Consider the following 24,014-nt stretch of genomic DNA (forward strand, 5'->3'; position numbering starts at 1 on the left):
AAAAAAAAAAAAAGAAAAGAAAGGAAAAGAAAAAGAAAAAAGAAAGAAAGAAAAGAAAAGCAGCTGAGCAAACCATAGAGAGCAAGCTGGTAAACAATGTTTCTCCACTGGTTCTGCCTCAAGACCCCAGCTTTGAGTTCCTACACCATTCTCTCAGGGATGAAACTGTGATAGGGATGTATAAGCCAAGTAAACCCTTTCCTCCCAAAGTTGGTTTTGGTCAATGTTGTATCATAGCAACAGCAACATAAATCAGAACAGCTACCATGCCCAGCAAAATCTTGCATTTCCTATGTCTCAAATGAAATTTAGTAAATGTTGTGGAATATCTACCAGAGAAGACTGTGGACATTGGCTTAAACCAACAGAAAGTATTCATTAGCCAGATGGCAACTTCTTTGGGTATTCTGAATCTCAGTATTGACCTGAGCCTTTCTCAGTGTGAGCTTTTAAGCACAAAAAACATATTCTAAGGGGAAGAGGAGATGGGATAGGGGAAGGGAAAAACATTTGAAATGTAAATAAATAAAACATCCAATAAAAAAGAAAAAAAAAAAGGAAGGAGGCTGGTGAGATGGCTCAGTGGTTAAGAGCACCAACTGCTCTTCTGAAGTTCCTGAGTTCAAATCCCAGTATCCACAGGGTGGCTCACAACCACCCATAATGAGATCTGACACCCTCTTCTGGTGTGTCTGAAGACAGCTACAGTGTACAATAAATAAATAAATAAATAAATAAATAAATAAATCTTTAAAAAAAAAAGAAAAAACCATTCTAGGTCGATATACTTCTGTTAACAAAAACATATAGCTAGAAGCAGAACTATAGAAGCAAAAAAGGCAAGGTTAATACATTTGGATATTTCCCCAAACTATATGCTTTGATGGTTTAGGTCTTTGTTTTCATTTTGGTACGTGGTGCTGAGTTTTATGGCCTGAATGATACTTCCACCATGGGGTCAGACGGGCTAAGGTCTGGGGCCCTGTTACATGGAAGACCACAAAGTGAATAAATTATAATTAAAAGTAGAAGTTCCAGAGTTGATACTTTAAGATATTAACTCAAGAGAGAGGGAATCATATGAAGCATTTTTAAATAGCCAAATATTTAATAACTGACGATTTTAGGTACCTATAATACCTATTCAGAACCCGTGTCTGAAAAAGTTACTTCATGTCTACAGTAGAGTTATTGTACACACTATCTATATGTTTGTCATTTTTAGACACCTAATAGTTATTATATCTCATTTCATCTTTTAAAACCAGGGAAAGGTTTTTGGAGGATTGCTGGTGCCAGTTTTCTATACTCTTCTTTGCCTTTATAATTTGTGGTAAGCCTGAATATTAGCAGGTGCTATTACCCTATTCAATTCAACTAGACCTTGACCAGATGTCTTAATTGGGGTTTTATTGTTGTGAATAGACACCATGACCAAGGCAAGTCTTTTAAGGACAACATTTAATTGGGGCTGGCTTACAGGTTCAGAGGTTCACTCCATTATCATCAAGGCAGGAACATGGCAACATCCAGGCAGGCATGGTACAGGAGGAGCTGAGAGTGCTACATCTTCATCTGAAGGCTGCTAGCAGAATACTGACTTCCAGGCAATTAGGATAGGGTTTTAAAACCCATACCTACAGTGACACACCTACTCCACACGTCTAAATAGTGCCACTCCCTTGGCCAAGCATATTCAACCATGACACCAGATCTGCAGTCACTTCCCAAAGGACTGACCTCAAAGGAGCAAGGAATTGAAGCCTTGCCTCTTCTTTTTCAGATTTGCACAAAATATACTTGCCTGAGTAACAGATGGGGCAGATAAATATGTACAGAAAGTTTGTTTTCTCTATTAGTGTCTCCATATACCATGTCCTCTCTTTTGCAATACTCTCTCTGGGTTGGATAGCCCTCCTCTCAGGCAACACAGGATCCATGTCAGAGCACAAGGTATCCAGAGGCAGAGCTTTTCCTCCAGTCTTCAGAGTGATGCAGACTTAGAGTGGCTTTTATCAGACTGGATAAAAAAAAATATTGATCAATTGATTCAAGAAATTAATCCAAAAAAGTATTAAACACATTAGTCTACTTTCTTTCCATCTTTTTATTATTAATTTTATCATGTGTCACCTCTAGTTGATCATTCATAGTCACAGGTGATTCTATCCAGACCCGGAGTGAAAGTTAGTGGCTCATGCTTCTAATTGCTGTGCTTGGAAAACCAGGGAGGATGTCTGCAGTTTTAAGGCAGATTGTCCTACATGAAGAGACACTGTCTCAGAAAACCAAGACCAAGGAAAGAAGACAGGTCTGATGTAGTGCTTCCTTCTCTCATATACTTGATGACGCAGGCTCTAGCATGCGTGAACCTCACACCTTACACAACCAGCATTAATTACTGTAGAACCATCATCTTAGAGATGCCACAGGTCGGTTCAGTCCTGGTGCTGACCCCACTCAGCTCCTGTCACAGGGCTGCCCTGCACACTAACTGCTAATTGTTGGCAGCAGATCATCACATTTTGTTTAATTAGATGGCAAGCTGAAAGTTATTGTGATCCTCCACTTAAGAGTAATTTTCTAGAGACTCCCTCAGATTTCAAAGAAATACTAGGTACACCAGCCTCTTGCAATCAGATCTCAGCAGCCATACATTCAATCAACTACAGATCAGAACATTTGACAAAAATTGTACCCAGATTGAACACGTGCAGGCAACTTTTCAATGAGTAATCTCACTATAGCATGAGGTCTATTACATACCATTGGTATTGCATTGCAGAGATGACCGAAAGTACATGAGAGAATGCGTGTACCTCATATTTTACATAAAGAACTTGAATATCATGAACTGAGAGGTCCATGAATTCTGAAGCATGATTTTTTTTTTCAGGTAATGGATGCTTAGGGCAAAGACCGGAAGGGTTTGATTCTGTGTTCAGTAGCTCCATCTCTGTGGAATTGGAATGCATTGTTCCATGGCTTATAGATATGTCCACATACTCAGAACCCACCCTGAACACAATAATACAGGACTCTGATTGAACTGACACATGGGCACCATCTGCAAGAAAACTGCCCCCCTCCCCTACCAAGAGAATTTGGTGTAGGCTGAAAATACTATCTAATTATTGTCTGGGGTTCTCTGTGCCAGGATTCAGGCTCCAAAGCCAAATCTCAGAATAAAGCATGAAGCCTTACCCCATCACCTCAGGTTACATGAGCTTTAGCCTCAGCCCATTGTGCTGGGAATCTGGAATTTCTGTTTTAAAAAAAACAAACAAACAAAAAAACAAACAAACAAAAAAAAACCACGCCGGGCAGTGGTGGCACACACCTTTAATCCCAGCACTTGGAGGCAGAGGCAGTCAGATTTCTGAGTTTGAGTTCAAAGCCAGCCTGGTCTACAGAGTGAGTTCCAGGACAGCCAGGGCTATACAGAGAAACCCTGTCTCGAAAAACAAAAACAAACAAACAAACACACAAACAAACAAAAAACTACAGAAATATTATAAGAATATGTTTTCCATTTAATCCCAGGTGTTGGGTTATGGGGCTGCCTCTTGGGAGCTGACTATAGCTTGCCTCATGCTTTAGCAAAGGTACGGTTTGCCAACTGCAGATAGTTTCTGCGACTGTGTGACATTTGGAATTCTGGGAACTTTTCATAGGGTATGTTAATGTTGGAGCCTAGATAGATGAGATAGGTGGTTGTTGGTTGTTCAGGAAGGTTGGTTGCACTTTGTTGGTAGTCATATTCAAATAAGTAAGAAAAAAGAAAAGAAATTAGATTCATGGATCTCTCTCTCTCTCTTTCTCTTTCTCTCTCTCTCTCTCTCTCTCTCTCTCTCTCTCTCTCTCTCTCTCCCTCCTGTATACTTCTTTCTCTCCTATCTAGTGATGGAGGTAAAGCCGAAGGGATAAAGGGTAGGAAAATGATGAACCCATAAGGTAATGAAGACCAGCTACACCCCATCTTCGGGGCTGCATGAGCTTTAGGAGCTCTTGCCAAGAACTCCTTCCTAGTACTGTCACAGTAGCACATACTTAACGTCAAAGTCTGTATCCAGGTATGTTCTAGATGCCTCACTGGCCCTTAGGGGTGACCAGACACATTTCTGTTTTGATAGACTTATTAATTGGTAGTAGAAACAGACACTGATTAAGTCATCCAGCGAATAAGGACATCATGTAAATACCACTAACAAAAATCACTAGAAAAGAAAAGGTTGTAAAATCATGGCTCTCAAACACACTTGTTCAAGTTTTGGATATTGTGGTTCCATCCCAGACCTAATGAATCACTTACTCTATTCCAGGAATTCATATATTTTACAAAAAAAACAACTGTTTTGTCTGCATCTATGTATGTATATGCACATGTGAGAGCTTGATGACCTTGAAGGTCAAAAGATAGAATTATATCCCTGGGTTGGAGTTTGGTGAACCAAACCCAGGTCTTCTATAAGAGCAGTAAATGCTCCTCGATACTGAGCAGTTCCTTGAGCTCCGCCTTTTCTTTTTCTAATGATGTCATACAAAGCTAGGCATGATGGTGCTCACCTGTAACTCTACCGCTTGGCCACTGAAGGAAGGAGAATTAAAGAGTTCAAAGCCAGTCTGGTCTGCGAAAGCCCATGTTTCATGAAAATCTAGACCAAACCATACCAAACCACACCAAACCCAAAGCCAAACCAAACGTGCCACAAAGTTACATGCAGTTGCTTAGTTTCTGCCCAGCCTGTTGCCTTCTTAAGTATATTTAATAAACTATTATATTCTCCTCCTTTTGCAGTAAGCAAATAAGCCTGCTCAAATCAACCCGGTGGCAATGGTGCATGTGTTCCTCACTACAAGCCCCAATGTTTCAGGTTCTTGAATGAAAGACACACAGCCTTATATTTTAATATGCGTTAAACAGTTCAGTGTTTGGGCCATTTCCAAACCTCCACGTGGCTAGCACATTCTCCCCTCCAATATTCCCAAATCATCACTTACTAAAATCTATATTCTATCCTTGCTGCCCTGGACCCCGGGAGAGGGGGGGGTGCACCCTGTATTCCATCCTTGCTACCCTGGACCCTGCGGGGGGGTGTGCACCCTGGGGCCACTCTTTCCTGGCTCTTACATGTTGGCTGTCTCTCTGTACTTCTCAGGCCTGGTCTCTCTCCTTTCCAGGCATGGTGATTCTGATTCCTTCTTCCTCTCTCGGTCTCCTTGCTTGTGAATCCTAAAGTGCCACCTCTGTTTTCCTGCCCAGCCATTGGCCACCAGCAACTTTATTTACCAATCAAAACCAAGTAGGGGCAGGGACCCTCAGTGTCTTTCATGCAGATTCTTCAGCAATTTTGAGAACCCAACTAACATAATTCAAACATTAGACCAAATCCACAACATCCCTTCACGAAAGGAATGTAACAAAAGCCAGTAAGATAACAAATAAGAAACCATGTGTTGATGGGTGGTGGTAGCAGCACGCCTTTAATCCCAGCGCTTGGGAGGCAGAGGCAGGTGGATTTCTGAGTTCAAGGCCAGCCTGGTCTACAGAGTGAGTTCCAAGACAGCCAGGACAACACAGAGAAACCTTGTCTTGAAAAACCAAAAAAAAAAATCATGTGTCACTTAAGAGTGCTGTGGCTTCATCAGCCATAGGGTATCCTGGGAATCCAAGCTTTCCCCTTGTTGATCCGCCTTCTAGCTGTCCTGGAGCTCCCTTGAAGCTGTGTTCTTTATAGGTTGCAGAGTTCCACAGATTTCTATGAAGAATAAATTATTCTTATCCTAAGAAAAAGTGTAAGTATTAAGATAAAAAAATTTAAAATACCAATTGAAGAAGCAGAAGGACTGCTGTGAGTTCATGCACAGCTTCAGCTACATTGAGAATTACAGGATGGCCCGAACAAAACAGAGTAACTCTCTCTCTCTGTACAATCTTATAATGCTTTATAAAAGAAACTTTTCAAAGTTCCATTTTCTTTTCTTGATCTCTTCCCCTTCCTCCTCCCTCCTCCTTTCTCTCCTCTTCCTTCTTCCTCCTCCCTCCTTTTCCCCCCCTTCTCCCTCATTCTCTTCCTCCTCCTCCCCCTCTTCCTCTTCTTCTTCCTCCTCCCCCTCCTCCTCTTCTTCCTCCTCCTCTTCTTCCTCCTCCTCCCCCTCTCCTTACTCCTCTTCTTCTTCCTCTTCTTTTCTTCTTCCTTTTTGCTTGAAACAAGATGTCACTCTGACCCCTGGCTGGTCTGGAAATTGCAATTGTTAGTGATGTATTAATGTCTTTCCTGTCTCAAGAATTCTTGGTTTATGGATTTGGCTTACCATGCCCAGTTAAATAGCACCTTCAAAGAGCCAAGCAGAGTGCTGGGGGTGTGGCTCAGCCGACAGAGCACTTGCTGTGTACACCTGAATTCCCCAATTCAATCCCTAACACCATGTAAATTGCATTTGGTGACTCAGCCTTATAACCCTAATACTCAGCATGTGGAAGCAGTTGCAAAGATCAAAAACAGGCAGTTTGAGGTAGACTTAACTGAGGATACATGAGTCTATTCGTTTGTTTGTTTGTTTAAAAAGTTACAAAACTAAGTTCATTTTTAGTAACCACACTTTAAAAAAAAATGTCATTTCATTATAAGCCAGTCCTGGGAGCACAGGTTTAAAATCCCAGCTATCCAGGGCAGTAGGATAGAAAGTTCAGGGCTAGTATGAGCAATAAAGTAAGATCCTTCCTGAAAATAGAAAGTAAGAAGAAGCCAGAAGTAATAGTTCATGCCAATAATATCAGTGCTTGGGAGGCAGAGGCAGGAGGATCAATGTAAGTTCCAGATTTATAGTCTAATGATGATGATGATGGTGGTGGTGATAGTAATGGTGATAGTGATGGTGATAGTGATAGTGATGGTGATGGTGATAGTGATAGTGATAGTGATGGTGATGGTGATGGTGATGGTGATAGTGATAAAGTGGACAGTATGGTTCAAAAAAGTAACATAGAAAAGGAGGTGGAAAGAATGTACGAGCCAGCCGGTGGGGAGGAATGCTGTGAAATAGTCCTCTGTATGGCATGGTGGTTACGTACATGGACTCACAGCTGCAATGATTACTTACTTACACTTTGTACTCAAAACCAAGCCAGTTAACTCCAGCCTGCACAGGGGTAGGGCTCTCAAAGTCCCACCCTAGGGGGGCCTTTTGGAAGTTGGTGCCTGCTGGAGGGAAAGGAATCACTCTGTGCTCAGTGGAAGGTTGTTTATGTCCCTGTAAATGAGTCCATGCCCATGTGTCTGGCACCCCCTGGACTCAGCAGCTTAAAAGTGAAAAAATTATTAAAGATGGACATGAAGCTGGGTGGGAGGTGTGAGGGGGCTTGGGGGGGTTGAAAGAGAAGAGTAAGGAATAAACATAATGTATACATGTATAAAAACTTCAAACAATAAATTCAATTTTTAAAAGTGCAACTGCACTTTTAAAAGCCACACATGGGCCAGGTGGTGGGGGACACATGCCTTTAATCCCAACACTTGGGAGGCAAAGGCAGGTGGATTTCTGAATTCAAGGCTAGCCTGGTCTACAGAGTGAGTTCCAGGACAGCTAGGGCTACACAGAGAAACCCTATCTCGAAAAAAAAAAAAAAAAAAGTCACACATGGCTTGCTATTATGGCCGGCCTTCCCTATTTGAGGTTAAGCCAAAGCTGAGTGTGTCTCATGAGCTTTCTGGGTGATCTTGTGGCATATGCTGTGTGAATGAGTGGTTATTAGAGCAGAGAGCAAATATTTTCCTCAACAACTTTCTGGATAATGGAAGTAGAAAATAAAACAAAACAATACAAAAGAAAAACAGAACAACACAAAGCCTGAACAAAGAAACCTGAAGGACTTTCAGAAAGTGATAGGTCTAAGAGACAAAAGCCAGTGAGTAACAGCCTTTCCCAGCAATGTAAAGTTCCCTAGGGACAATATTAAGTCCATAGGACATCAGCTTGGGCAAACACAGATTCAAATGGGATGAGATTTCTGCCAACTGTTATGAGCAATCTTCAAAGAATTTCCAAACAATCCCTCTTTAGAATGAAAGCTCCTAATATTACTGGTTAGTTAGGAGCTAGAATTTCCTTCTTTGTTTGAAATTCTGGTAGGCCAAGATTTCCCATATTGGCTTATGTAGAAACATTGTCTGAGGTTGGGGGTATAGTCCAGTGTGTCAGACAGGTGCACGGCCATGAGAGCCTCGCCCAGCATGGAGTAAGTGCTGTTGGTCTTTCAAAGTTGTGTGGACTTTACAATTGAGAAAGGAATGTGGGCTGGATTATCCCTACACCTCAAGTGACATGTATGCTCAAGTCTCCTCTCTTCTGTTTTTTGTCTGTCTGTTTGATTGCTTGTTTGCCATTTTTTGATACAGGCTTTCAGTATGTATCCCTGGCTGGCTCAGAACTCTGTATGTAACACAGGCTGCCTTTGAACTCACAGAGATCTGCCTAACTCTGCCTTGAGTCCTGGAATTAAAGGTGTGCTCCACCACTCTTGACTCTTCTTTGACAGTTTTAAATTTCAGTAATAGAACCTAGGACTTCCATCATTGTGGGTAAGTGTTCTATTACTGATCCATACCTCCAACCCCTTTAAAAAAAAGCTTTATTTTTTAAGACAAGGTCTTACTAACTTGTCTTAAAAAAGACAAGTGAACTTACTCTGTAGGCCAAGGCTGGCCTCTAATTTATGATCCTCCTACTTAAACGTAGTGATTGGCATTACAGACCTGTATCACTACATCTGGCGGCAGCCTCCCCTTCCTCCTTTTCTTCCTCCTTTTCCTCCTCCTCTTCCTCATCCTTTTCTTCCTCCTCTTCTTCTTCTCCCCCTCCTCTTGCTCCTCCATCTCTTTTTTCCACTTCTTTTAACATATTTCCCTATATTATGCTTGATACTCAGCTTCCAATTCATGATTTTCCTGCCTCCACATCTTGAATTTTGGTACTCTAGCCACACACCTTCATACTCAGTTTCAAATAATAACTTAAACACTGTAATGAATGATAACACCATGTTTTGAGAATTGTATTTCCACAGTAAGACATTTTTTCCTTGGGAGGCAGAGACAGGTGGATTTCTGAGTTCGAGGCCAGCCTGGTCTACAGAGTAAGTTCCAGGACAGCCAAGGCTACACAGAGAAACCCTGTCTCGAAAAACAAAACAAAACAAAAAAGACATTTTTTCCTTTGATTTCTGGCTCCCTAAATGTCTATTACACCTCCCTTTTTCTTCAAAAGGGCCCTAGGACATTAGGTCTCCTTCCATCAGTGCAAAGTTTTTCTCTGAGCTTGTCATACTGCACTTCAGAGACTTCATTGAGGATACTTTCACAAGAGTGTTACTGAGGAAAACTTTGCTCTATGTAAGAAGTGGTATTCTTGGGCTGGAGAGATTGGCTCAGCAGTTAAGAACACTGACTGCTCCTCTGAAGATCCTGAGTTCAAATCCCAGCATCCACAGGGTGGCTAACAACCACCCGTAATGAGATCTGACACCCTCCTCTGGAGTGTCTGAAGACAGCTACAGTGTACTTACATATAATAAATAAATAAATCTTTTTAAAAAAAAGAAGTGGCATTCTTTATGTAAAATAGACAACAGGGATCTATCTAATGCTTCCATTGCCAAAGAGGAACCATCTCCTGAAAGTAACTGGATCATAAACCACACCTAGGTATACTTAGGTATGACCAGAACGGACTCTTTTAAAGACTATTGCCTAAATCTAAGCACAGGACATCTTATGCTGGGACATCTCAGGAGTGGACCAACACATACTTCTTTACTTCCCACCTGTTACTCAAAGCTATATTACAACATTCAAGCCTGACCTGAGAAGTCTAGAGGGTCAGTGACTTTGAGCTGCCTTTAAATAATCAGAACTACAAAAGAACAATGGGTTCTTAGCCTGAATAGGGCCCTTTATAACTTGCTGTTACTTAAGTATACGAGTGCTTCCAGCCTTCAGTTTTAATAAATGTAGTTCCTTCTGGATACATATGTGTAAAAAGAAATTAGAAACAGCTGGGCATTGGTGGCACACGCCTTTAATCCCAGCACTTGGGAGGCAGAGGCAGGCGGATTTCTGAGTTCAAGGCCAGCCTGGTCTACAGAGTGAGTTCCAGGACAGCCAGGGCTACACAGAGAAACCCTGTCTCGAAAAACCAAAAAAAAAAAAAACAAAAAAACCCAAAAAACTTGTAGAACCACAGACATGTAAAATCAAGAGAATGAAAGAGCAACCTACCAATCTCATCTTTTGCTTCTAGGTTAGATTTATTAAGGCATTTCCATAATGTATGGTTCTGCATCAGTTACTTGAATATTTCTGTGATATGATATCTGACAGAAACAATTTAAGAGACAAAGGATTGCTTTTGGTGCGCAGTTTCTGACAATTCAGTTTGTGGTTACTTGGCCTCCAGCTGAGATAACAGGACTAGAAGGGGTGGGTGGGGCTGCAACTTTTAAAGACCAGCTCTACTAGTGAACTACTTTAGTTGCTGGGTCCACCTCCTAAAGGTTCCACAGCCTCCCCAAACAGCAGCACCTGCTGGGAACTGCCAGCTATGGAAATTTATATGTATACATATATAATAATAATATATATATACATATATATATATATATATTTTTTTTTTTTCTAAGCAGTGTCTCTCAATGTAGCTCTGGCTGCCCTGAAACACAGTGTACCTGAAGATGACCTTGAACTCCTCCTAATCTTCCCATAACAGACTCCAGCGTGCCTAGATTAAAGGTGTGTACCACCAGGCCGAGCTAGTTCTTTACATTTTTAAAGCTTACATTTTATTTAGTAGGAGGTAGGGAATATGGCATCATGCAGGTACAGAGGCAAGAAAACTTGAGGGAGTCAGTTTCCTCCTTCTACCCTATGGGTCTCAGGAGTCATCAGGCTTAGTAACAAGTAAATTGCACTTCATCATTTGGGGTTCTAAAACATATTTAGCCAATTTCTGTTGTTGATGGACATACTCATAGTTGCCAAAAAATTTTGTTTATTAGGTTTTTGGTTTTGACAGTGTCTCTAGTGGAGCCTAAGCTGTCCTTAAATTGATAATTGTCTTAGCCTCTTGATGGCTGTGATTATAGGTATGAGCTATCACCTGCAACCTTGGCTGGTTTAAATCTCTATGTAGATGAAGCTAACTTTGAGCTATCTTCTTGCTTCTCTTTAGAGTGCTGGAACTGTAGGCACTACACTAGGCTCTTTTCCCATGTTTTCCTGAAACATACACATTTGCTTTTACAAAATTAGAGTAAGGAAGAGTATTACAAAGATCAATAGAGTTTCTCTACTCTTTGGATCTCAAGGATTATTTCTCACTTAATAGTTTAATTACTTAGGTGAGCTTTCTCTTTGCAGTTTAGAATGCCATGCCTCAAGGAGGAGACCTCAGCCTCACCTTAAGGATTAGTTGGCTGAAGGGAACAGGGAAGGAAGAGTCAATGTTACTACCTCAGAAGTCCGCCATCCAAGGTCCTTCCTTTGTGCTCACCTCTTCCCCAGTGTGCCGTCCAATCAGATAACACCCAGCAGTATCTATTCTTATTTAACGATTGCATTTAACCAACAATTACTGCAAGTCTGTAAGGATACTCCTGCATTTATTCCCAAAAGAGCTTCTGAAAGTTGTTAAGGTTGTTAAAGTTGTTAAAGCTGTTGATTCACCTGCAGTCATGACTAGGAGCACAATTCTGGCCCTGTATCCCTACTCTAAGGCACACCGTCAAAGCAGTTTCTTTAGTTAGGGCTGACTTTTCTTTGATACTGAGAATCTTGTGTCTCTATCAGTTCCCCAACTTCCACCTCTCAGGCTTCTCAGAACATACTAGCAACTTAACAGCACACCTGAAAGCTCTAGAACAATAACAACAACAACAAAAAGAGATCACACCCAAAATAATTAAATGGCAAGAAATAGTCAAACTCAAGACTGAAATCAATAAATAGATACAAACAAACAACAAGAATTTAATTCTTAATTAAAGAATTAATGATACAAAGTGTTGGTTCTTTGAGAAATTCAATAAGATTAAAGCTCTTATTGAAATTAACTAAAAAGTAGTAAAAGAATATCCAAATTAATAAAATTAGAAATGAAAAGGGGGACAGAACAACAGGTACCAAGGAAAGCTAGAGAATCATAAGGACATACTTTTAAAACCTATATTCCACTAATTGGAAAATTTACAAAAGAAAGCACTAATTTTCATGATACATGCCACATACCAAAGTTAAATCAAGATCAAGTAAGCAATTTGAATACACTTATAACTCCCAGTAAAACAGAAGCAGTCATTAAAAGACTGGGGTGGGGGTGGGAGGAGGAGAAAGAAAAGAAAAAGAACAAAGTCTGGGGCCAGGCTAGAATTCTACTAGAATTTCAAAAAAGAGTTAATGCCAATACTCATTAAATTATTCCACAAAATAAAAACAAAAGGAGCATTGTCCAATTCATGTTATGAGGTCACAGATATGCTGATACTTAAACCACATAAAGACCCAACAAAGAAAGAGAATTATAAATTGCTCTTATGACCATAGAAACAAAAATTCTCAATAGAATACTTGCAAAAATAAATTCAAGAACTCATCAAAAAAGATCATCCATTATGATCAATGTAATCCACCAATAAACAAACTGGAAGATAAAAACCACATGATCATCTCATTAGATGCAGAAAAGTCTTTGACAAAATCCAACATCCCTTCATGATAAAAGTCCTGGAGAGACTAGGGAGGCAAGGGGCCTATTTTCTAGCAAGCCCACAGGTAGAATCAATTTAAATGGAAAGAAACTCAAAGCAGTTCCACTAAAGTGAGGAACAGGACAAGGATGTCCACTCTCTCCACGCCTATTCATTATAGTACTTGAAGTCTTGGCTAAAGCAGTAAGACAACTGAAGGAGATAAAGGGGGTACAACTAGGAAGGGAAGTCACAGCTCTTAATTTGCATATGATAAGATAGCATACATAAATGACCTAAAAATTCCAGCAGGAAACTCCTACAGCTGATAAACACATTCAGCAGAGTAGCTGGATACAAAATTAACTAAAAAAAAAAAAAAAAGAGTAGTCCTCCTTTGTACATATGACAAACAGACTGAGAAATCAGCGAAACAACACCTTTCACAATAGCCTCAAATATGCAAAATATCTTCTATCTTCGGGTGACTCTAAAAAAGGAAGTGAAAGACTTGTAGGATAAAAGTTTCAAGTCACTGAAGAAGATATCAGAAGATGGAAAGATCTCCCATGCTTATACATAAGTAGGATTAACATAGTAAAAACAGCCATCCTACTAAAAGTAATAAAAAATAATTCAATGCAATCCTTGTTAAAATTCCAACACAATTCTTCACAGATCTTAAAAGGATTTTTTTTCCAGCTGCGTTTGTAAGCACAAAAATTCCAAGAGAGTTAAAACAATCCTGAAAAACACAAGAACTGAGGGAGGTACTGCCATTCTTGATTTCAAGTTGTACTCAAAAGGTATAGTAATAAAACCAGCATGGTATTTGCCAAAAATCAGACACATTGGTCAATGGAATTGAAGAGCCAGCCAGAAATGCACACACCCAGGTACACCTAATTTTTGATAAAGAGGCCAAAAATACACATTGGAAGACAGCATTTTCGGTTTTTTGTTTTTTGGTTTTTTTTTGGTTTTTCGAGATAGGGTTTCTCTGTATAGCCCTGGCTGTCCTGGAAGACAGCATTTTCAACAATGGTGCTGGAGGGGAAAAATCAGCTTCAAATGGACCAAAGACCTCAACATAAAATGTGATACACTGAACCCTGAAAGAAGAGAAAGTGGAGAACAGTCTTGAATGAATTGGCACAAGAAAAACCTTTTTTGTTTTGTTTTGTTTTTCTTTTTCTTTTTTTTTTCTTCCGGGACAGGGTTTCTCTATATAGCCCTGGCTGTCCTGGAGCTCACTTTGTAGACCAGGCTCAGAAGTCCACCCGTCTCTGCCTCCCAAGTGCTGGGATTAAAGGCGTATGCCACCACCGCCCGACTAAGATGTATTTATTTTTATGTATGTGAGTACACTGTCACTGTCTTCAGACCCACCAGAAGAGGGCATTAGATTCCATTACAGATGGTTGTGAGCCACCACGTGGTTGCTAGGAATTGAACTCAGGACCTCTGGAAGAGCAATCTTAACCTCTGAGCCATCTCTCCAGTCCCAGGAAAAACCTTTCTGAACAGAACACCAATAGCACAGACACTAAGATCAACAACTAAAAGGGACCTCATGAAACCGAAAAGCTTCTGCCTATCTAAGATATTGTCATTTGGACAAAGTGGCAGTCTACAGAGTGCGAAAAGATTTTTTTACCAACTACACATCCAGTTGAGAGCTGGTATCCAAAATATATAGAGAACTAAAAAACAAAATATCAAGAAAACAATGGGGTACAGAATTTTCTATAGAGGAAACACAAATGACTGAGAAATCCTTAAAGAAATGTTCAACATTTTTGGCTATCAGAGAAATGCAAATCAAAACTACTTTGAGATTTTATCTTATACCTGTCAGAATGAGTAAGATCATCAAAACAAGCAACAGCTCATGCTGGCAAGGATGTAGAGTAAGAGAAACATTCATTCACTGCTGGGGGTGGAGGAGGTGGGGAAGTGCAAACTTGTGCAGTCACTATGGAAATCAGAGTGATAGCTCCTCAGGAAGATGGGAATCAATCTGCCTCAAGATCCAGCTCTAACACTCTTTGGCATCTATCCAAAGGACACTTTATTCTACCACAGGGACACTTGTTCATCCATGAAATTGCCAAATAGTGGGGAAACAGAACCCCTACTGGCCGTCTCTTGTCACCAAAAGAGCTTCCAGTACCAAGATTAGGTTCCAATTTAATTGAGCTGTTGGCCAAAGAGTTCCCATCAAAATCTTCACACAACCCAAGCAGTTCCCAAGACAACAGGTTTCTCTTCACAAACTCAAAGTTAGGCCCCATTGCTGAAGATAACACCAACATAATTCATTGGACATGGAGAAGTTGGGCTGCTGGCTACATAGAGCCTTTGCACCAACATTCTAGGGTCTTTGGTTACAGGAAGGTACCGGGCAGGCTATCAAAAGAGAAGCTTAAAGCAACAAGCCAGCTACAAACCCTTTGATCTACAATGATGTGACTAAAAGATATGTTAGGAAAATGGCAGCACAGAGTTTGTGAGAGTAACCAACCAACTAACTTAAGGGACACTCTGCAAGATGGAATCCATACGCTGCTTGGGTGATTAAGAACCAGAGGCTAGATTGCTCAGGGACCCATGGTCCTACAGTGTCTATGAATACTACTAGTAGTGATAATATGACTCACAGCCAGACATTATGGAGAGAGAGAGAGAGAGAGAGAGAGAGAGAGAGAGAGAGAGAGAGAGAGAGAGAGAGAGAGAGAGAGAGACACCTTGGAACACATAGCTCTAAATGGGATGCCTCCATCAAATCTCTCTTCTCAGGGCTGAGAAAGAGTCTAAGAGCCAGAAGTGATGGAGGATACCAAGAAAATAAGGCCCTCTAAATCAACATGATCAAAGCTCATATGAATTCACAGAGACTACTGTAGCAGCATTATAAAATTCCTTAGTGTGCAAAAGAGTGGGTCTATGATTCTTGTGCCTTCTTTTGAGTTCTTTTCTTTCTATTGGTTTATCCTGTCCAACTTTGATGTTATATATTTTGCTCTAAGAGAGTTGAGAAAAAATTCTTTGTGTGTGTGTGTAGGCATGTTCATTATGTCTGTGGGAACATGTATGTAGGATACATATGTATATATGTATGCAAGCAGAGGTGTAAAGCTGAGGCTGGTGTCTTTCTCAGTTACCCTCCACTTTTATTTGTTGAGTCTGGGTTGCTAAGTTGGACCTAGACCATGTGATGGACAAGTCTAGGAAGCTGGCTTGGTTAGGAGATCATTGTTCTCTGATGCCGGAGTACTAGGATTACAAGTAACTGTAACACCTGCTTGGCTCTCATGTAAGTTATAGGGACCTGAACTTGGTTCTCATGCTTGCTGGGCAACTACTTTATTCAGCAAGCCAGATCCCTTCTTCCATATAAAGCATATTCAAAGGCTGGGGGATATTGCTCAGTAGTTCAATACTTGTTTGGCAGGAGTGAGACCCTCTTTTAAACTCCTCATACAGAAAAATCAAAACAACATTAACAAATTCATTGATCAATTATTCCCTCTCATTCTTTTTTTCACTTCTCTTCCTTTACTGACATCTTTTAAAATTATAGTGAGGTATTAGAATGGTACAGAAGAAATCTACTTAGTAGAACCCTGAGTTACTTATTTTTCTATAAGTTTCCACTTCTTTATCTGTAAAATGGGAACATAACACTATGCTACTCTATTTGGTGTGGTTATACAGAATGACATAATCTGAGTAATTTATAAAGAAAAAAAATTTCTCACAGCTCTGAAGACGGTAGAGTTTAAGGTGGGAGGGCTGCATTTTGTGAGAGAGACTTCTTCCTGTCAACCTGAATCTGAGAGTATAAGGTTTGATGGGCATTTGTGAGAGAGCAAGGGATGCCTTTGCAATCCCAGACCCTTGGTTTATAATCTGCTCATAGACTTCCGAAGCCCTTGTGTCCTAAATACCCCATTTCTCAACACCATTGCACTGGGGATTAAGTTTCCAATACAGGTTTTTGGGGGACACAGTCAAATCACATACAATCATACTTTGTAGTATTGTGTGGATTAAAGAGGAGACATGTTTGCAAAATGTCACCGTCTGTAATTCTAGGTCTTTTCAAATGGTAGCTGTTATTAATGGAAGCACACCTGTTCTAAGACAGTCGTGTGCCAGCCTACCCTGTATCTCTCTGGGAAATTTAGAACAAAGCAGGGAGGGGTCTAGGACCCAAAGTAGAAACAGTTACCCAGTATTCAGTATGCTTTGCTATTTATTGTTGATAATGGGAAGGAGGTGAGTCTTGACCTGTTGATAAGTATTTCCTTCCATAGTCGAATTTAGATTTTCTCAGCTCAACCTTTTATTGTCTTTATTAACATCCTGTTAACAATAGTGATAAGCACACCACAAGAGACACACCTTCACAGAGGGACAGAACTGTACTTAATCCTTCAATGACCATGTGTAATGGAGACCATCACCTACACACTCAGGCAGATATTAGACAAGCGCCCTACTTATAGGGTCGACCCAAGAGTGGGAGGGGTCGTGGGACTAGGCCAGTGCAGGGAGTCCAAGAGGCAAGTGGCTAAGTGTAGTCCCTCTTTTACAGGGCCCATGATAGAGTTACCACTAGGAGAGAAACTTGCAGAGGCAGAGAATGAATCGGGCGTCGTCCAGTTTTCCTCCTGCTTGTAAAACACGTGGTGAGGAACCGAATGAGGTGATGACCCCTTTCCACTTCGAAAGTCTGTAGAACTTCCGATTCGAAAAGCAGAGTTCCACTCTCAGCCTCGGTCAATTAAGCCTTTACAAAGAGGGGCGGGGCCTCCGGGAAACTGACCGTGGGGGCGGGGCGGACGGAACCTCCCGTGCTGCTGATTGGCTGATACGAATGTCTGTCTGCTTCTGCCTCCTCCCTCCCTCCAAGTCCCTTAGCCACTGGAGGCCGTCGCTCGACGCCGGCCCTGGTGCCAAACAGGCAGGGGGCGTGCCCCGGGGGGCGTGCCGGAGCGCGCCCCGCTCCCGGCCGTCAGCCCCGCCCCCGCCCCGCCCCCGTGCCGGCGCGGCTGCCTCCTCCGCGCCGCGTCCTCTGGCTCTCTCAGTCCTCGCGGCACGCCGTTGCCTCTCTCCCTGAGAACGTCCCGCGCCCGCAGTCGGCGCCGCACTCCGCGGCAAGCTCTCCGTGGCCAGCGCTCCGCACAGGGTCGCCCTCCGCGTGCCTGTCTCTGCCGCGGTCGCGGCCTCTCAGAGCTCCGGGGCGGGCCATGGAGGCAGACGGGGCCGGCGAGCAGATGAGACCGCTACTCACGCGGGTAAGGAGCGGGGAGGCCGAGGCCCGCAGACAAAGGCGGCGTCGCGGCGGGGCTGCTGGCGGCCTGTGCTGGCGGCTGCGCGCCGCCGTCGCCTTTGTGTGGCGGGGGTCGCGGGGGACGGCCGGCTTGGAAGCCCTCGGGGACGCCTCTCCCGAGGACGCGCGTGTCCGCCGCCGCAGTGCCCAGCTCACCGACGCGCGGCGCTGGCCGCCGTGTTCTCCCGCCGCGTGGACGCTGCCGTCCTTCAGCCCAGGCTGCTCTTCCAGCGGCCGCCGACTTCAGCCCTGTGGCCGGAGTCCGGACCGTCTGTCCGGGCCGGCGCTGTGTGCAGTGTTGGGTCGCAGGCCCAGGAAAAGGACCGTGCGTGGAATGTCCTCCCCCGGGTTCTATAGAAAGAGAAGGAGCCGAGAGAGACCCCAGTGATCTGCGCTGCGCGTCACCAGCCCAGCCGACCCCGCTTTCCCAGTGAGACTAGCGAGCAGCTTGAGTAAGGGCGGACCTAGGACTTGCAGAAATGGGGTTCTCATTTAGACGGGGTGTGGGGGGGGCACACAAGTGGCCCGTTCTCTAGAAACAGGAACGTGTATGTGCCCTACAGAGGAAACTACCTTCTCCTTTCAAAGTCTGTGACTCAAAGGATGGGGTGATGTTAATTTTCCTACTTGCAATTTTTACTCTGATCTCACTGAGATGTTACAGGGATGAATTTTCCAGTCTTTTCAAAGCAAGGAAAAGGACATTTTGCCTTTTTTTTTTCCTTTTAAGTAAGATTTTCTTTAAGGTCCCCTTCCTTTAAAGGTTATTGTGGAGGCCGTGGGCAGTGGTCACTCATTACTTCACAGTATGCAAATATAAGCTCTTTAAATATAAAGGAAAACTTCAATCTTAAGACCGTGAAGTGTGAAGTTGTTCTGCAATGGTTATGGGTTTGATGGGCCACAGTGATGAAGTACTAGAAACTCCTCAGGATTCTTTTAATGGCCTTTGAATGAACCTTCAGGACCTTCTCCAAGAGTATCTGTCAAATACACTGTTGCTTGTTCTTAACCTTATTTGCACATTTTCAGCTGAACAGTAAACAGTATCAGTTTTCATAAACCTGGGCAAAAATGATATATTCTCAAACACTGTCTACTTAGGCAGAAGTAGTGCATAATAAGGTCATTGCCATTCATTCATTCATTCATTCATTCATTCAGTGCAGTAGCCTATTAAGAATCTATTCTGTAGTGTCCAGAATAGAACCCGTTTTTTTCTCCAGTAGAAGCTTCATTCAGAGGGGTGTGCATGTGGGTGTCTGTCTACAACAAGGGACAGGACAGAGAACAAACAGATGGCAAGGAACTCTAAGTTCTCGTATTAGTAGCATGATAGGAGAGTATTTTGGACGGTCATACTCCCTAAGTCTTTGGGAGGATAAAACTTAGCAATAATAAACTTAAGGAAATTAATAATAGAAATAAGGGGTTGGAGAGACAGCTCAGCTATTAAGAGCACTGGTTGCTCTTTCATAAGACTGGTGTTCAATTCTCAGCACCCACTTGGCAGCTTACAACTGTTTGTAATTCCTCTTCCAGGGGAGCTGACACCCTCATACAGACATACATGCTAGCAAAGCAGCAATAAAAGATAAATTATAATAGAGAAATAAAATTGCTTCTAGTCTGAGAGCAGCAGTGAAAATAGGTTAAAATAGTGGAGAGTGTTCTGCTTTTTGAAAGGTGGAACATGCTCACTTTGGTTAGTGAAAATCATAAAAATGAGATACTGTGATGTTTGTCATAACTTTTTGAGACAGGGAACCACATTGTAGCAGGTAGGCTTCAACCTTGCTACAATCCTTCTGTTTTAGCCACACTAGGGCTTGCATTATAGGCATGAGTCAGCCATTATATCTAACTCTCAGTTAGAACTTTTACCTCACAATAGAGTTAAAAGAGTTGACTAAAATTCATATTTATAACCTTAAGTTATAATTATGCAAAAATATTTGAGTAGCCATTATGTTGAAAGCCACTTATATTACTTTGTAAATGGAGCCCATCCCACTCATAATTTAGTATTATGATTTCTTATAGCATTGGAAGGAAAACTTTTACCTTGCATTATCTTTTGTTTTGAGGGATTGAACTGAATGAGGGGGAGGCTTATCTATGTTAGGCTTGTGCCACCAGGTCTGGCTGCAACATTTGTTTTGCATTAATAAAAGTGTCTCCATTGTAGTTATCACTTGTAATTTATCAAAGTCTTATTTTTTTAATGTTGGATAAGTAGTTATTTGTTAGTCATATTTTCTAGTGTAGGTTGTAGCATAATAGTACCAGTTCTCTAGTTTTAGCAAAGAAGCTTTCTTTTGAGCATTTTGAGAATGTCCCATGAAAAGGTTGCTTCACGGTTTCTCTCATTTTTAGGCTTTTTTGTTTGTTTGTTTTTATTTTTTATTTATTTTTTTTTTATTTTTTGTTTCTGCTTTTTTTTTTTTTTTTTTTTTTTTTTTTTTTTTTTAAAGGGAAGGTTTCCCTGTGTGTTTGAGGCTGGTTTTGAATTCACCACATAACACAGACTGGCATCAAAGTTGCATCAACTTCCTGCCTCCACTTCAAATGCTAGAATTATAGGCATGTTTCACTTTACCCAGCTTCACCTTATAGATACTAAGTATCTCGTGAATACTGGGTACTGGAAAATAGTCATTTGAGGTAGATGGAGCCCTGCTTTCAGAGGGTTTATTTTGGCATGTTGGGTGAACATGCTGATGGCCTTTACATTCAATTTGTGAATGCAAGTTAAAATTATTTCATGATTCTGTTAAAAATACTTCCTCGAAAAAAAAATAGGTATTAGTCTAGAAGGAATAAGACTCAAATAATCTAGTTTTTGTGAGTCTGTTAATGTTCTCCTTTTGGGGAACTGTGAGTTGCTTTTCCTACTGATAGCTTTTACATATATGCATCCCAGGCATATTACCAGAACTTCTCTTACCTTTTTGGCTTATTCTTGGTAATTTGAGGCTATACCCCATAGATTAGTAACAGTTAAAGGAGAGGTAGTACTCCTGTCACTTGTCCAAGTAAAACTAGACTTAGATTGGAGGACATTTGTGTCTGATAGTGAGACTAGGCGATGGCTGATTTAGGTTTTCTTATGACCAGGCAGAGGATATGAAAATTAGCATGCTCTTATACTAAACTCTCATTAGGTTAAATTGAAAGCCAGAGTACCCTGACACTGTAGGAACCTAGTATAACATTTTAGTGGCATGTGGTGTGCTAGCCAATATATATTTAAACTTTGGTAGCTACTTGTCAACATCCTGTAATGGGTTGTTTTTCTTCCTCTTTCTCTCTTACTCTGTCTTACCACAAATAAGATCTTAAAGTGGATAGGATTTGCAGCTACAGAAAGGGCTCTTCTTTTTTTTTTTTTTTTTTTTTTTTTTTTTTTTTTTTTTTTTTTTTTTTGGTTTTTTGAGACAGGGTTTCTCTTATAGCTCTGGCTGTCCTGGAACTCACTCTGTAGACCAGGCTGGCCTCGAACTCAGAAATCCGCCTGCCTCTGCCTCCCAGGTGCTGGGATTAAAGGTGTGCGGCACCACTGCCCGGCTGGACTTGCTTTCTTTTTTTTTTCTTTCTTTTTTTTTTTTTAAAGATTTATTTATTTTATGTGTATGAGTACACTGTAGCTGTACAGATGGCCGTGAGTTATCCTGTGTGTGGCTGCTGGGAATTGAACTCAGGACCTCTGCCGGCCCGCACGCACTCACGCTCCGGCCCCGCTCGCTCTGGCGTAATTCACTGTGGCTATCTTCAGACACACCAGAAGAGGGTGTCAGATCTCATTACAGATGGTTATGAGCCACCATGTGGTTGCTGGGATTTGAACTCAGGACCTTCGGAAGAGGAGTCAGTTCTCTTACCCACTGAGCCATCTCGCCAGCCCTGGACTTGCTTTCTTTACCTGAGAGCATCACATATTTTGTTGAGATTTAACAATTTGGAAAAGTTTAGAATTGTTTCTATTTTTGATAATGCTAAACCATCCAGAGGGTCTGTGATTGACATTGTGATACAGGCTGTGGCAGTGCTGAGGGCTGAATGACTAGAGAAATGACTGATATTACAAGAGTAGATTTAGGAATTATGTGGCTATGATACAAATTTGCATTTTATCTGGAGCTGATACTGTTTGAATTTTAATATGTTTAAAGTGTTTTTTTTTCCTTCACAGTGTAGAAGTGAAGTTACAGCATATTTTGACAAAACGCATTACTGTTTTAAATACTTTATTCTTTCTTGTGCAGAGAATATTATGTGGACTAATGCCATTTGCCTCCCACTCTGTTCACATCTTTGTGGAGATCTTCCTCTGCCCGTGGATTCCAAGATTGTATTACTTATTTTCTATCAGATTACCCAGTCTGAGAAGCTGTTGGTTGTATATCATTTCTGATGAGAAATCTAATACTATACCCTTGAAAGTACACTTATTTTCAAGGTGGGAAGTAATTTTTAAATTACAAGATGCATATTTGATAATGAAGGAGTATAGAATGGTTTCTACAGAGTGAGTAAAGGGAAGGCTGGTAGAAACTTTTTTCTTACAACTATTTATAATGTATAATTAATAACTTGGTATTCATGTGCTTCTTATACTTTTATATACACAATATTTCCTACTTTAGTATTTATTTAAAAATTCTTTTTGAGACAAGTATTGCTATAAACTTTAGGATTGCTTGGTACTCATTCCTCAGCTCAGGCTAGCCTTGATATTTTAGTCACCAAGCCAGGCAGTGGTGTCAAATATCTTTAATCTCAGCACTTGGGAGGCAGAGGCAGGCAGATTTCTGAGCTCAAGTCCAGCCTGGTCTACAGAGTAAGTTCCAGGACAGCCAGGGCTACACAGAGAAACCCTGTCTCGAAAAACAAAAAAACAAAGAAAACAAAAGAAATTTTAGTCACCCACCTCCAACTGCTTCCAGAGTGCTGGAGTTACACAAATATGTGTCAGTTTATTAGCTCACCAGTATTCTTTATTTTGAGGAAATACACAGAATTTCCTTTAGTTTAAAAATCAGTGTCTTTTTTTTTTTTTTTTTTTTTTGGTTTTTCGAGACAGGGTTTCTCTGTACAGCCCTGGCTGTCCTGGAGCTCACTTTGTAGACCAGGCTGGCCTCGAACTCAGAAATCCACCTGTCTCTGCCTCCCAAGTGCTGGGATTAAAGGCGTGCGCCACCACTGCCCGATCAAAAATCAGTGTCTTTAACAAGAAAATGAATTGTAGCGTCTTTCTCTTGAGTCTTCCCTTTATAACTACAGATACTTTTGGTAAGAGTCTTCTAGGAAGCATATTTCTTAATTTAAAGATAAGGTTATTTATGTTTGTTTGTTTGTTTGTTTGTTTGGCAGACAGGGTTTCTCTGTGTGGCCTTGAGATCCGCCTGCCTCTGCCTCCTAAGTGCTGGGATTAAAGGCATGCGCCACCACTGCCCTGCTAAAGATAGGGTCTTAAGGGTCTTACTATGCAGGCCTGTTTGGTCTGTATAGACCCAGCTATCCTTGAACTCAAGTTTGAACACAAGTCCTCTGCCTCTTGATTAAAGTCATGAGCCACAACACCCAGTTGAAACAAATTATTGATGTGCAATAATTTTACACTTTGCCACGAAAATGTCTTTCAAACTTTACTATTATTTTGTTACCGTTGGCTGGAGTTTGAGCAGAGGGGAGGACAGAGAGAGGAAGTGAGGGAAAGACAAATGTCAATATACTATACAGAGGATATGAATGAATGCCTATAGACATCTTTAGGGCAGATGTGGCAACATGCAAGTGGAGCCAGGGTTGGGTTTCAGCAATCCTCACTATCCTTGTGGTTGTAATTCTGAGGTCATGCTTGACACTTCCTGGTTTTTCCCCTCCCTTCCCCTCCCTCTTTCTCTCCCTTCCCTCCTCTCCCCTCTGCTCTCCTCT

General features: G+C 41.5%; 1 protein-coding gene across 5 annotated transcripts in view; it reads left to right on the forward strand.

Annotated features, from left to right (window-relative positions):
• Window positions 1-17,620: 17,620 nt before the first annotated feature.
• The window catches only part of Slc4a7 (solute carrier family 4 member 7), an 89,137-nt gene continuing 82,743 nt past the window's right edge, over window positions 17,621-24,014 (forward strand). For 3 of the 5 annotated variants that reach the window (XR_004116330.1, XM_031362282.1, XM_031362281.1), the window contains exon 1: window positions 17,621-18,042. Coding sequence is in view for 4 of the 5 variants with exons in the window: in XM_031362282.1 (XP_031218142.1) it covers window positions 17,995-18,042 (48 nt within the window). In the remaining variant the exon portion in view is untranslated. The remainder of the gene's footprint in view (window positions 18,043-24,014) is intronic. The other 2 variants (XM_031362279.1, XM_031362280.1) reach the window with 1 other exon arrangement.

This window comes from Mastomys coucha, unplaced genomic scaffold, assembly GCF_008632895.1.
Source record: "Mastomys coucha isolate ucsf_1 unplaced genomic scaffold, UCSF_Mcou_1 pScaffold9, whole genome shotgun sequence".
NCBI lineage: Eukaryota > Metazoa > Chordata > Mammalia > Rodentia > Muridae > Mastomys > Mastomys coucha.